This window comes from Macaca fascicularis, chromosome 4 (genome assembly GCF_037993035.2).
Source record: "Macaca fascicularis isolate 582-1 chromosome 4, T2T-MFA8v1.1".
In the NCBI taxonomy this organism is placed as follows: domain Eukaryota; kingdom Metazoa; phylum Chordata; class Mammalia; order Primates; family Cercopithecidae; genus Macaca; species Macaca fascicularis.
The window spans coordinates 159232485-159248384 of record NC_088378.1 but is presented as its reverse complement, the minus strand read 5'-3'; the positions used below and the strand labels follow the sequence as shown (position 1 = coordinate 159248384).

General features: G+C 43.4%; 1 protein-coding gene across 1 annotated transcript in view; it reads right to left on the bottom strand.

Moving 5' to 3' along the window:
* Positions 1-13113, bottom strand: part of RANBP9 (RAN binding protein 9) — a 96280-nt gene extending 83167 nt beyond the window's left edge. Inside the window, exon 1 of the mRNA XM_015449884.3 lies at positions 12198-13113. Coding sequence (XP_015305370.3) covers positions 12198-12780 — 583 coding nt within the window. The 5' untranslated portion in view covers positions 12781-13113. The remainder of the gene's footprint in view (positions 1-12197) is intronic.
* Positions 13114-15900: the final 2787 nt, after the last annotated feature.

Genomic DNA, 15900 nt, shown 5'->3' with positions numbered 1-15900 from the left:
GCATCTTAAGATACACAACCATCACACATGAATGAGATCATATCCTCCCTTACCATACATTTCACCAAATTTACCAAATTTCCAACACATGCCTTATTATTATTAAACACTTAAGTTTACACTTGCAATGCAAATTAGTGCATGTTCACACCCCCCGATCCCCTACAAAAAAAAGAATGAATTCTGCCACTCCTTCCATTACCATGAAAACTTGGATTATGGGCAGAAGTTCTTTTAGCCTGGTGACCATAAGGAGTCAACAAGCTTGGCTAGGAAGACAAAAATGGAAGCAACAATATTTACATGCATCAAAACTACTTTAACATATGATGCAGGTAATAGATTTACACTGAGCTAAGCAGCAGAAAAGAAACAACTGCACAAATCTGTGCCCTAGTCACTTTTTAATAAAATTTAATTATGGTGGCAGTAAAACACATTTTTTAGTCAAAATATGTTCCAATAAGTTACCTGAGAAAAGGCTATGGAAACTACATATTTAAAAATTAGAGAGTTACAAATAAATCTATAGAAAACTAAACAGAATCTAACTGCAGTCCTAAATCCACTAATTTTTTTTAAGGGGAGTGACCCAAACTTTTAGGGATAAAGTAATCCCAAAGTATTCTTAATAACAAATAATAGTTACATATATTTAATACTGTGTGAAAGGCACTGTTCTAACGCATTAAGTTTATTAACTCATTCAATATCCAAAACAACCCCATGAGGTAGGTACCATTTATTATCATTTCATAGTTAAATCTAAGATAAGGAAACTCGCCCAAAGTCATACTGCTTAATGAGAATTCCAAAGCGGGATTTATGCTGGGATTTAAATTCAAGAAACCTGATCTAGTGGGAGCTCTGAACCCACATGAAGGATTTAGTTACAATGAACTTTCGGGGATCACCTCACATATCCCCATGTTCTATTCTGGCTACTTCGATGGGAAAAGAGAAAGAAACTAATATTTGAAAGTAAACAGTCTCTCAAAGACTTAGGTGCTTTTGTATGGATTTTTCTCATTCAACATTTATGAAATAGGTATTATTTAACCTCACTTTTTGAAATGAAGAAATTTTTAATCTGTCATGGGCCTACAGAAAAAAATAATAAAAATTTTTACACATTATACACCCTGCCCCAAACTGGAAGAAACGTATATTAAATCCATGCATGAATTAAAATCCCATTTTTCCATTATGCAAAAATTACTATAAAGTACCAGTTATAAATCTTCAAGTATCCATTGTATTTGTTATGATTCACTGCAGATAAATTCTGTAAATGTTAAAACTAAAAAGATTTGTTTCATAAAGTTAAATTAGATGTAAAAGGTATAAGGAAAAGTTTAAATCCAAGATTAAAAGGTTTCATACTATTTCTTAAATGAGACCAGTACAAGTTGAGTATCCCTTATCTGACATGCTTGGGACCACAAGTGTTTTAGATTTTTTCAGATTTTACAATATTTGCACATACTTACCAGTTGAGCATCCTAAATCCAAAAATCCAAAATCTAAAATGTTTCAATGAGCATTTCCTTTGAGCCGGGCGTGGTGGCTCATGCCTGTAATTCCAGCACTTTGGGAGGCTGAGGCGGGCGGATCACTTGAGGTCAGGAGTTCAAGACCAGCTTGGCCAACATGGTGAAACCCTGTCTGTACTAAAAATACAAAAATTAGCCTGGCATGGTAGTGTGCGCCTGTAATCCCAGCTACTCAGGAGGCTGAGACACAAGAATCACTTGAACTTGGGAGGCAGAGCTTGCAGTGACCCAACAGTGCCACTGCACTCCAGCCTGGGCAACAGAGTGAGACTCTGTCTCAAAAATAAAAATACATAAAATCAAGTTTTGAATTCTGAAAGCATTTTGAATTTAAGATTTGGGATGCTCAAACTTGTAATATCAGCAGCAAAGGGCCTATCTCTAACAATGCTTATCACCTGAAAGTTTATTACCTTAAATTCTGTGGTAACCAAAAGACAACCTCATACTACCAAAGTTTCAACTTTTAAAACTACAAAGTCCTCGGTATTGTTTTCTATGTGGCTTTAGAAGAAAACATATGTAATACGTCCTAATTCTAAGGCTAGCAAGTTTAGCTCTTTTTATTCAAACAATCTGATGGAAAGAGTTTGAATAAACCATTCTACCCCATTCCCACTCCCATCCCTTCTCCAACATGCAGCCAGCCAGTGCCCTTCTGGAAACATAAATCAGTCGTCCTTCTATATCACCAGCCAAAGCCTCCCCTTTGGCCTAAGAAAAAGACACGCTTCCTGAACACCTTGTCTGACCTTGCTCTCCACCTGCACTTTCCACTTCCTTTCTGCTCTAGTCACATCAGCACTATTTCGATTCTTCACATTGATCAGGCCAGAGTCTGTACACACGCTATACCCTCCACCTTTCCTTCTTAGCCTGAGTACGTCCTACTCACACTTTAAATCTTAGCTCAAGCTTTACTTCCTCAAATATTCTTTCTCTAATCTCTCCAACTTGGTTGAAGCTCCTTTTTACAAGCCCTCAAACATTTATCTCTCCTGTACATTCACACACTTAACACTCATGTGTAATTAGTTTTTCCCTGCGTTTTAATTCCTGAACCTCTTTATTCCCACTAACTTCCACTCTAACTACAATCATTCCTTCTTGAAGAAGCAAAAGCCCAAGACCCAGAGTCTAAAGCTGCAATGGACCAAGCCACCTGTAATATCGGGCACAGTGAAAATTTAACTGCGCTTTTATTTTATTAGGACTGTAATTTTTGTGGTGTTCTGATTAGTGCTTACAAAGTTCCCAAGGTTTTAAGTGGTTGCTCCAGCTTTATTTATAGTTCACGTAAGTCCTGTTACTTTTAGCGCACTGATTTTGTGGAAAACATGGTTTTCCAGCCACGCATTCATGACATTATTGCAGAAACACCGGTATCTTCCTCCAGAATACACCATCCTGTTCTATCCTCTTTCTAAAGCCTTCACATCTATACTTCCTCTTCAACATCATGGGACCTCTAATTCCTCAAACTCTTCGTGTTTTTTTCTCCCTTTTTCCTCTTCCAGGACAGGCTACATGGTAATCACTTAAAGCTCTCAAATATCCTTGATTTCCCTCATATGCCCATCCTTCTATCATATCCAACCAGCAAAACAACACTCTCAATATTATAATCTACCTTCACTACTTCCTCACTGGACAGTTGACTTCCACTGAATAAAGTTCAAAATCTTACAAACAGTCACTGCTATGAACTAATGATGTCAACTGAGCACTCTCAGTGCTACCAACAATATTTTTAGAAATGTTCAGTCAGTTCATTCCCTATTCCTCTCAATGGCTAGTCCACGTTTTCATCATTACTTTAAGCTTTACATCCTCTACTCAAATTCATAAGCAAAGTACCTTACCTCTTATCAAGAAAACAGGAGTCCAGTTGGGTGCAGTGGCTCACACCTGTAATCCCAGCACTTTGGGAGGTGAAGGCAGGTGGATCACCTGAGGTCAGGAGTTTGAGACCAGCCTGGCCAACGTAAAACCACATCTCCACTAAAAATACAAAAAGTAGCCAGGCATGGTAGTGCCCACCTGTATTCCCAGCTACTTGGGAGGCTGAGGCAGAAGAATGGCTTGAACCCTGGAGGCAGACGTTGCAGTGAGCTGAGATTGTACCACTGCACTCCAGCCTGGGCGACAAGAGCAAGGCTCCATCTCAAAAAAACAAACAAACAAACAAACAAATCCCCAGGAGAGGCCAATGTGGGTGGATCATTTGAGGTCAGGAGTTCGAGACCAGCCTAGCCAACATGGCGAAACCCCATCTCTACTAAAAACATAAAAATTAGCCAGGCATCGTGGTGGGTGCATGTAATCTCAGCTACTCAGGAGGCTGAGGCAGGAGAATTGCTTCAACCTGGGATCCGGCCTGGGCAACAAAGCGGGACTGTCTCAAGAAAAAAAAATAATAATAATAACCAGGTAGGCTAATCAATTTTATTTGTTAAAATGTTAAATTTTGTATACATTTACTGGAACACCATACCTTGGACTAATATAGTATTTTCATTTAATTTATGTCGCTTCGGTTTTACCTACATAACCAATAAAACAAGATTGACTAAGAAATGACACAATGGTCTCTAACACAATACTCTCCAAAGGAATTTTTAAAGATAATTTTGGTTATGTGTAATTTTCATCTTCTATACTGACATTAGAAGCTAAACTCCAGGTAAAATGTAACTCCGCTATCAGCTATTAAAAATTAGAGGAAAAAAAAAATTCCACCTTAACCTCTATCCTCCTCTAGGAAATGCCTAATCTCTTCCTTCATCTATATTTCTCAAGGATAATCTCTATCCACTATCCTCTCTACTTGGTCCTTTCATTTACTCTTTCAACTCACTAAAATCTGGTTTTTGCCCCATCACTCAATTCAAACTGCTCTCCCTAAAGTCACAATGATCTAATTTCCAAATGTAGTGGAAAACTATCTGTGCCTATCCTACTAAACCTATCTGTTGCAATACACACTATCACTTCCTCATTTCTACTAGGAAGGGTGGGGAGGCTGTCTGAGACAGTGTCTCATTCTGTTGCCCAGGTTAGAATGCAGTGGCATGATCACCGCTTGCTGCAGCCTCAACTTCCCGGGTTCAAGCAGTCCTCCCACTCGACTTCCCAAAGTGCTGGGATTACAGGTGTGAGCCACTGCACCTTCCCACGCTCAGCTTCTGTGATACCAATCTCCTTGATGTCTAGGGACCTACCATTTCTTTTGGGCTCCCTCCAGTCTTTCAACGTTGGTGTTTTTCAGGGTCCCATCTTTGGTCCACTGCTTTTTCTCACTCTATTACATATTCTCCCTCTCTCTCTCAAATACTCTGAGTTTCAACTACCACCTACAAGTGACTCCTAAATCAGTCATGACCTAGACTTCTCTCCCAAGCTTCAGGTCAATTATAGTTAACTATCAACCCTTCCTAGGAGAAACTGTCTCACACATTGTCCCTACTGAAAGAAGTAAGACCCAGACTATCCTTGTACCAGAAGGGTATTTTCTATTTTATAATTACCACCACTCCTACAGCTGATTCAACACAGGTTAGCACCTGACTTGAAGGCCGCCAATTCACAACATAGTCTGTAACGAAAAACTCTGCCCAACTAACAATCATAGCAATTAGCCAGGCCAATCTGTTAAGTCTCTCAGGAATTTGACATGGGAAGGAAAGGATAAGCCAGTCAGTGGTGAAAAAGAAATAAGAAAACAACCGGAAACTGGTGATTGGAGCTGAGTCAGTTTAATAGAATAGAACGAAGTCATGAAATCCAACTGTTAAGACCATTCAGAGCCTCCTTAACTTCAAAAGACCTGTTCCTGTTCTTTCTGTAAGGCTTGTTCCTTTGGCTTCTTCAGGTTTCCCTGAAGTCAGATCACAGGGCTGAGATTCCCATTCTTACTTATCTCCAACTATACTGTAATACAGTCTTCTTCACAATCATTATTTTATTCATGGTTCACTGCAAGAGCCTAACAGCTAAAAACCCAAACATCATCCTAACAGAGGTAGAAACCCATTTTCCTTGAGTTCTCTCACCATCATTCCTCATATCCTCTCAGTATTACTTTTAAATATCTCACAAATATATCTGCCTTTCTCTGTCCCTACCACTGACCCAGCTGAGGTCATTTCTAACATGGTCTACTGCAACAGTCTTCTAAATGAGTTTGCTATTTCCACTCCTGTGTAACCTCTTGAATCTATCTTCCAATCAGCTGTGTAATCTGACAAAAATGAAGATATGAGCCAGTCCCTTCCCATTTAAAATCCTTTGATGATTCTCCATCTCCTACAGAATAAGATCTAAACTCAACAAAATATTCCATAGGGCTCCTAACTGGGCCAGGTACACTGGCTCCTGCCTATAATCCTAGCACTTTGGAAGGCTAAGGCAGGCAGATGGCTTGAGCTCAGGAATTCGAGACCAGCCTGAGCAACATGGCAAAATCCCCATCTCTACAAAAAAATACAAAAAATTAGCTGGGTGTGGTGGCGCATGCCTGTAGTTGCAGCTATTCAGGATGCTGAGGTAGAAGGATCACTTGAGCCCAGGAGGCAGAGGTGGCAGTGGGCCTAGATCGCACCACTGCATTCCAGCCTGGACGAAGGAGTCAGACCCCGTCCCAAAAAAATAAAAAATAAAAAAATCTCCTAATTGATCTTTTCGCAGATGCTCCTTGTCACATACTCTAAATGCTAACCCAAAATTGTAAAACCAGACGCATAAAGTAATTCTCTGTTTTTGCTCTTCCTTCATTTGCAACACCGAGCCTCCCTTTCTCCTATATCCTACTCATCTTTTAAGACTGACCACTAGCCTCGACTCCTCCAAGAAGCTATCCCTGATACCTGAACTTCCTTCATTCTTTCCAGTGTCAGCCTGGGTTAGACGCTCCTCCTATCTTCACAGTACTCTTTATAATATTTCCCTTACTACTCTATTTTATGTCCTCCGAGCTCTCTGAATTCAATGACAGTATCTTCTTCACCTTTGCGTGTCAGAACCTAGCACAAAGTAAACATTCACTAAAACCTTATTAAATAAATGAAGAAATGAACAGTGAGAAACACAAATAAATTGTCTACTCTAGCAGAATATACATCATCAGGCCGGGTGGTGGCTCACGCCTATAATCCCAGCACTTTGGGAAGCCGAGGCAGGCAGATCACTTGAGGTCAGGAGTTTCAGACCAGCCTGGCCAATAGGGCAAAACCCCGTCTCTACTAAATATACAAAAATTAGCCAGGCATGGTAGCAGGCGTTTGTAATCCCGGCTACTTGGGAGGCTGAGGCTGGAAAGTCACTTGAATCCAGGAGATGGAGGCTGCAGTGAGCCGAGACAGCACCACCACTGTACTTCGGCCTGGGCAACAGAGCAAGATTCCGTCTCAAAAAAAAAAAAAGAATATACATCATTATTGTCTACCATTCTGCATGATTATTAGATTTACTTGATTCTTGCAGTTACCAACTGACATTTTTAAACCTAATTTCCCAAAATTTGGCAAGTAATAATTCAATTCCTTCATTTTAAAGAACATTTTTAGGCCAGGCACAGTGGCTCACGCCTGTAATCCCAGAACTTTGGGAGGCGGAGGTGGGCAGATCACAAGGTCAGGAGATCAAGACCATCCTGACTAATGGAGAAATCCTGTCTCTACTAAAAATACAAAAAATAAGCCAGGCGTAGTAGCGGGCGCCTGTAGTCCCAGCTACTCAGGAGGATGAGGCAGGAGAACGGTGTGAACCCAGGAGGCGGAGCCTGCAGTGAGTGGAGATCGCACCACTGCCCTCCAGCCTGGGCAACAGGGCAAAACTCTGACTCAAAAAAAAAAAAAAAAAAAAAAAACCACACACACAAAAGAAACATTTTTTGTATCGACCCCATAATGCTTAACAGACATTTGTACTTGTAAGCTTGTAAGCAAGCATGTTGAAATATTTGTTCAACCTTAAAAAGTGCAGGAAATTAGATAAGCAATTATATTTAGGAAATGTTCAAGGACTAATGACTGGGGGTACAGGTGGGAAAGACAGAGTAAGTATAACAAAAGTTCAACCTATTTGGTTAGATGTTGTTCAAAATATTTCAATTAAAAAGCGCAATTCTGGCCGGGCACAGTGGCTCACGCCTGTAATCCCAGCACTTTGGGAGGCCGAGGCGGGTGGATCACGAGGTCAAGAGATCGAGACCATCCTGGCCAACATGTTGAAACCTCCTCTCTACTAAAAATACAAAAATTAGCTAGGTGTGGTAGCACAAGCCTGTAGTCCCAGATACTCAGGAAGCTAAGGCAGAAGAATTGCTTGAACCCGGGAGGCTGAGGTTGCAGCGAGCCAAGATGGCGCCACCATACTCCAGCCTAGCAACAGCAGAGCGAGACTCCATCTTAAAAAAAAAAAAAAAGTACAGTTCAGGCCAGGTGCAGTGGCTCATGCCTGTAATCCCAGCACTTTGGGCGGCAAGGCGGGCGGATCATCTGAGGTCAGGAGTTCAAGACCAGCCTGGCCAACATGGTGAAACCCTGTCTCTACTAAAAATGTAAGAATTAGCCAGGCATGGTGGTGAGTGCCTGTAATCCCAGCTACTCAGGAGGCTGAGGCAGGAGAACTGCATGAACCCAGGAGAGGTTGCAATGAGCAGAGATTGTGCCACTGCACTCCAGCCTGGGCGATAGAGTAAGACTCTGTCTCAAAAAAAAAAAAAATGCAATTCACTATTTTTTCTTTGGGTCTCACTCTGCCACCCAGGCCATCATGGCTCACTGAAGCCTCAACCTCCTGGGCTCAACCAATCCTCCTCCCTGAGCTTACTAATACTAAGTAGCTGGGATTTCAGGTATGTGCCACTTAGTCCGGCTTTTAGGGGTAGAGATGGGGTACCACTATGTTGCCCAGGCTGGTCTAGAACTCCTGGGCTCACGCGATCCTTCTACTTTGGCCTCCCAAAGTGCTGGGATTACAAGTGTAAGCCACCACACTCACTGAAATTCTCTATTTCATTGCTTCTTATAATTCCCAACTTTCATTTATCTTGCATATCTCCTAAACTGTCCTAAATCAGTAAAATCAAGGTGTCTGGACTTTTTTGAAGCACTGTGTTCCAGTTACCTTTTTCCCCCAGAGTAAGCATTTTCAATCTCAACTATTCTTTAAAAGTTCTAAATGTAATCACAGGATTTTATCTACTTGAGATAATTAAGTCTCATATGAACTAAAACAGGCAATACTATGGTCTTGTGAAAAGAACACTAGATCTGAAGTTAGTGAAAATTTTCAATCCTCACTTACTTATGACTGGGAAGATCTAACCTCCAGGTTCTACCGCTCTCTAAAATTTAAAATGAAAATTCCAGGATCTTGTCCAGATCCACTAGTGTGTGTATATCTAAAACACTCTATAAAATATCCAAATAGTGGTAATCACTAAAAAAATATAAAAATGCAATCTGTTGTTGAAACATTTAGACTAAATTCATTGTCATATTCATTAAAATTATTTAAAGTAAAATAAAGTTATCATCATAACTAAGTCTAAACTTGTCACATTTGTACTTATCCAATACTGACAACAATTTCAAAAATAAGAGGGGCTATCCCTGGGTTTTTCAACAGTTGTGTGACTGCGAAGCAAAAGGCCTTCCAAAAAATTTCAGATATACTACACATAACCTGTAGTTATTCCTCTGCAATCCAATCAACCTTATCTGCATGTCCAGTATTATTCAACATTAATCTCCTCAAATCATTTAAGGAACAATACTGCTTCCAAAAGCAGTAATTTCAATTTAGAATATCTTAAAAACAGAATACAGGCTGGACACAGTGGTTCAGGCTTGTAATTCCGGTACTTTGGGAAGCCAAGGTGGGAGGATCACTTGAGCCCAGACGTTCAACACCAGCCTGGGCAACACAGTAAGACCCCATCTCCACACGAAAAAATCACAACTTAGCCCAGCATAGTGACAGGAGCTTGTGGTCCCCGCTACTTGGGCAACTGAGGCAGGGGGATGCCTTGAGCCTAGGAGGTCAAGACTGCAGTGAGCCATGATCGCACCACTGCACTCCAACAAGGCAACAGAGTTGAAACCCTATCAAAAAAAAAAAAACAAAAAAAAAAAACACCAGAACAACCACAAAAAAACCAGAATACCTTTGGAGCAAAAGAAAGCAAAATACTTCTATTTCAAGATAAGGAAAATTCTCATCACTCTGGAAAATAAAATCACTCTTTTGAAATTCTGTAATACATGAATATATGAATAACAGCTTTTAATGTTAAAAGTGTCTTATAATACTTAGATAAAATCAATGCAGCACAATGATAGGTTAAATAAAAATTCACCCTTCTTATTCTGTGACTTTAAAGTATTATCCACTATCTATGATACTTCTTTGCTACTGCTACTGGGACAGAGTTGCCCACTACAACCGGTGTGGTTCTCTCAGATAACACACAGAAAATCAACAGTAACAACAGAAAACACACACACACACACACACACACAATCTACAGTAACAAGACAAGAGGAAGAGGCAGTAGAAAGAGAAAAAGACTTTCTGACAAGGGGTAAGGGAGAGACAAAAGGAAGACAGAAGAAAGGGAAAGAAAATAAAAAGGATAACAAAATTTCTGGAAGAACAAAATCTGTTCTGGAAGAAATAATGATTTATGTTTATAAAAGTTATGTTCCCAGAAAGTGAATCTTAGTATTACACAACAGAAAGTAATAAAGAGGCCAAGAATAAAAACAATTGAGACAGCAGTGTCAGGAATGTAGCAGTGTCAGAAATATTTCAAACTCCAACTAATTTCACATAAACATATATTTTTCTCTGACCTAAATCATGAATCTTATGTAAAAGACTAAAACTAATCAAGACACCTTACAGTACTAAATAAACAGTAATCACGAATCGTAGACATCACAGAAATTCAGAGCTGTAAATTTCCCTACCAATCTTCCAGCTCAACTTACACATCACTCAGAGGAAGAAACTGAGGCCCAGTCTTGTAAAATATCCACAACCACAAACGACTGCAGAACTCAGGAAATCTAGGATTCTTTGTTCATCTATACTGGCTCTGATTTTATGAGCAAATTACTGTCAACCATAAATTTAAAATTATAAAATTCTGTCACATCTAACAATAGCTTTCTGGCAGCCAGATCAGAAGTAAACACTTCATAACATAGCACCGTTCACACAAATTAAAACATAAAAGTAGAAATATTTCACAAGGAAATTAACAAAATGTCCTAACTTAAGATAAAACAAAGATTTGATATTGTGAATGAAATGTTTAGACGTTTAGATTAAGGAAGATAACACTTAGAAGTACTTCTTTGGATGTATGCAAGAATTAAAAAATGTTCAAGGCCTATTTTTGTGCGTGATTCTTTGCAGCCAAATCATTTGGTAGATTTGTATTGCCATTCGCCTTTCTGGTTAAATAGTAACTTACTTATCAAGCTTCTTCTTAAATTTTAGTCCCATATAAGAATTTACCCACAAGGTTGTTTATCCCCTCTACATACATGTCACTAGGATCTGAGCAGACCCCTTTGTAGCCAATCAAAGTGAGGCTGCCGTGAATGTAAAAAGCTCCTGCTTTAGATTTGGGGCCTAAAACCCTGGATTTGTTTCCAGACAGACTGATACGTTAGATTGATTTTTTTTTTCTTCCACACAAGTAAACTTGATACACGCTATTAAATTGGGCCACATTTCAATAGTTCCCATAGCAATTCATAATTTTATATACAACTGATTTGCTTCAAGCTTTGTTTTAACCTAGGAGAGGTAGGTGAGGGAGGAAGGGGGCAAGCACAAACCTAAGGTTGTTGTTTTTAACTGCAGGTGGAAAACATAAACCAATTTTCTTCAAAATACTAAGCTGCATTTTGTTCCATCTTCGTTTTCAACAAGGCTTCATATAACATCAACACCTAAGGACCTGTATAGAGTACTTCCAATCGGGAGAGGTAGGTTTCTGCTCCCCTAAGAAAAATGGTGCTCCTGGGGTTCCCTTCTCTTACCCTCCCGGTTGCTTTCACTAAGATATACTGATGGCAAACTTGGGTCCCTTGTCCTTTAGTCCCCCTAGACAATCTCTGGCCTAATTTTGATTACTCCTCCCCCTGCGTATCCCTACTCTCTCTTAATTAGAAATCATACCTCAGAATCGTGCCTCTCTTCCCTCCTTGTAAGAGGAGAACGCCTGACCCACCACCTGGAGAACAATGTAACCCAACTCCGAGTCCATGGATTCCTCTACCCAAGCCCCAAGATTTATCTCCCAGGGAAATCAGAAAGCCAGTTCTGTCCTGTCATCCCGGATTCCCTCAAGGTGTCCTGCTCCTGGCCTAAGATTACCAGCTCCTTCCTACCCTGGAGCATTCTACTCACCCTCCTCTTCCAAGAATCTCGCCCCTCACCCTCGGATCCTTCACCGCGACCCCCGCGCCCACCCGGAGCAGCACAACAAGCGGCGAGTGGCCTCCGAGGGCAGAGCCCGCGAGGGCGGGGGTCGGGGGAGGTCGGGGGCGGGTCGAGAGCGGCGCAGCGGTGGCCGGCCACGTCGGGTCAGTGCCCCACTCCCACGGCAGGACACACGCCCAGTACCTTTGTAGTGCACCCGCAGGTTGTTCTGAGAGAGGCCGATGTAGCTGAACTTGTCCTTCGGGCTCCAGGACCGAGGCAGCGGCGTCTCCTGCTCGTCCACGGCTGGGTAGAGGCGCTTCAGCCGCCGCTGCAGCTCCTTCTCCTGCTCGTTCAGGGTCGAGTCCCCGTGCGGGAAGGGGGCCGCGGCGCTGCTGCCCGCCACCAGAGCTGGGGCCGGGGCGCCTCCGGCCGGGCCGGGGCCCGCGGCGAGGCCCGGAGGCGCTGGGGGCCCGCTGGCGGGGGCGGCCGCTGAGGCAGGTGGCGGCGGGGGCGGCGGCGGGGGCGGCGGGGCCGCGGTGGCCGGGGGCGGCGGCGGCGGGGGGTGGAGGAGCAGGGCGGCCGCCGCGGCCCCTAAGCCGTCGCCGCCCGCGCCGCCGCCGGGCGAGCCGGCTGGAGAGGAGCCGGCGCTGACGGCCGGGGGCGCCGGCAGGACGACTCCGGACACTGGAGCCAAGGCCGCCGGCGGTGGCGGCGACAACTGCTGCTGCTGTTGTTGTTGCTGCTGCTGCTGCGGCGGCGGCGGCGGCGGCGGCTGCCCGGACATCCCGGCCGCGACTCAGCCTGCGGCCACCTCCACCTCTTCTCTCCTTCCTCCTCTGCTTCCCGGGGGCGCTGTCGCTGCGGCCGCCGGCACCAGGCGCCCAGTCCGCCCGCCCCGGAAGCAGGCGGCGGGCCGCGCGCCCAGGGAGACCGCGGCGGTTGAGGGGCTCGGAGACGCGGGAGTGGGCGGCGGGCCCGGGAGGCCGGGAGAGAACGTTGGCCGGAGCGCGGGCGCGCGGCCCGGGGACGAGGTGCCGAGGGCGGGGGCGACGCGGTAGCGCGGGAGGGGAAGGCGCGCTGGCGGCCGCCGCGGCCGCTGCTCTCGCGGCTGTTTCCCGGCGGGCGGGCCCGGCCGGCGCGAGACGCTGCGCGCGGGCGGTGCTAGGCGAGGGGGCGGGACGGAGGCGCGAGAGAGGCGCGAGCTGCGCGAGGGGCGGGCCGCGGGGCTCCCGGCTGCACGCCGCGAGGCGCCCTCCCGGACCCGCCAGTCGCTCGTGGGCAGGATCGCTGGGCTCCCGGCGCCGCAGGTCCCTTCGGAGATGTCCGCCTCCTCCCGCTAGGCGGCCGCCGTCTCCCCCCTCGCCGGCGAATCCCCTCCCACTTGACTTCTTTTTGTTGTCGTCGCCCCACCTCCCCACCGTAGGGCTCCTCCGAGCCGAGACGCCGCTTCTCGCCCAGGCGAGAGTAATCGAGCCCCGCTGGGGCCGCCGCGAGCCCGGGCCCCGGGTCGCTCTAGGACCCGTCGGCTCGGGGCGTGCGGAGCGGCTCAGGCTCCCCGCGCACTGCCGCTAGCTCTCTTCTCAGTCCGGTTCCCGTTTGCCGCCTCCCTCCAAAGAGGAACGCACTGCCTTTGGTACTTCACAGTGTTTAATTTCGTAACATTGACCATATGGGCAGGGGAAACCACTTCTGAAGGCAGTCTCCCAGTTAAAATAGTGGCTATTTCATTAATTAATTTTACGAGGACTCACAGTGAACTTAGTGGTAGAAGGTGTCATTAATAAAAACCGGCATATCTTCAAATACCAGGAGCAGGCACTGTATGAATACACAATTATAGTGTGTGTTTAGGAAGGGCTTCTAGAGACGTCAGAACATTTTATAGACTCGTTAATTTTCATAACTGTTCTTAGGTAACAGAAAATTATGCCCATTTTTAAAACAAGGAAATATTTACTGAGGTCAGCAGAGTCAAAAATAGGACTTCCTACTTTGCAATTCCCAATAGAGTGCTTCGTCGACTAATTTGGCACAACTTGCCAAGTGTTGCTCTCTGACCCATCATAACATTACTACTTTGTTTTCACCACTTCCGTTTGTTTAGCGTATCCCTCCCTAGCTGGCAAAATCGGGCTTTGCATGTGTAAATTATATGATGTAAATTCTGATATTTTGTTTGCTTCCAAAGATATGATGGTAATCATTTGGTCAAATAAATGTTTTGCCGAAGAGAAAATTATTTCGTTTTGAAGAAGGTAGGCCAAAGGTGATTTAATTTAAGGCCAACATTATCTGGCCAGAACAAATAACAGTCATTCGGCCTAATTTCTCCCTCAGTTACCCAGACAACTAGATGTTCTGTTGTACTTTATTATTATTATTATTATTGTTTTTGAGAGAGAGTCTCGCTCTGTTGCCCAGGCTGGAGTGCAGTGGCGTGGTCTCAGCTCACTACAACCTCCGCCTCCCGGGTTCAAGCGATTCTCCCGCCTCAGCCTCCCAAGTAGCTGGGCCTACAGGCCTGTGCTCACACCTGGCTAATTTTTGTACTTTTAGTGGAGACGGGGTTTCACCATGTTGGTCAGGCTGGTCTCGAACTCCTGACCTCAAGTGATCTACCGACCTCCGCCTCCCAAAGTGCTGGGATTATAGGTGTGAGCCACCACGCCTGGCCTCTGTTGTACTTTAATAGAAATATCCATTAATTTTAACCTGTTTGATGACTGTTTTAAAACCACTGCACTTTAAATCACATGATGTCACTGTATTTACAGTGTTCTAACACTTTCATTTATATTACAGTCACAATGAGTTCAATGTAAGCCAAGCTCTATTTGAATGTACGATAGCCATGGTAGAATAAATGGGCTCCAGGCCTCATTAAACTTACTTGAAACATTTATGAAGATGTACTTTTTTTCTGTCAGTACACTTAGGAACTATCTAGAACTTTCCGTATCTTAGGAACAGCTCAAGGAATAGAATTGTCTAACATTTTGTTGGAAGCATTTTATAAGGGGGACTGGTTGTTCTCCATCAAGAAATTAATGATTTCAGTTGTGGGGGAGGATGCTGTGAAATGGGTACTTTCTCACTCAGAAGGAGATAGAGAACATTGATAATGTCCTTTTAGAAAGCTATATACTTGGTTATATTTATAAGGAGACATAAAGGAATTCATACCTTTTGACTTATCTATCAAAAACAAACAAAAAAAAAAGCCAAACAACACAATCTAAATATGAAAATACTTCAGGCCAAAAAATGTTCAACAAGAAGTATTAATGGCAGATTAAATATAGAAGTAAATCAAATGCCCAACCTGAAGGGACTCGAAGAAATTATCACATACCCTATTCAGTGGAGTTATGCTACAGGAGCACATATAGCACATTCGTGCCAATTTTTTTTTTTTTTTTTAAGGTATCCCTTCTGGGCAGTGGAAGTGTAAAAAGAGGCCAACCAATTAGAAAAAGGCACCCCTTCCTCTTGACTTAGTGGATCTCGGGCCCTATTTCAGACCTACTCTCTGAAACAAATATTTTATGGCCTCTTAAAAATATGTTATTGAAGACATAGAAAAATGATTATGATGTGCTAAATGAAAAGAGGCAATACAATAATTACAGCACTGCCAAAATCATTACCAAAAAGACATGAAGGACAAATTGTAAAATGTTTCCATAATGGACAATTATAATGCATTATTAAAAGTAATGTACTTTTATTATAATGCATAATAAAAGTAAATTTTATTATGAAAATAATAGAATTGTACATAGAGATGTAAATGGTGAAAATCCATTAGCCATGAACATATCCATGCCCTTCTTGAACCTATGTTTTCAGTCTTTACCATGTATTGCTCTAATATTACTCAGTATCTGTATCTGCTGGGTTTCTC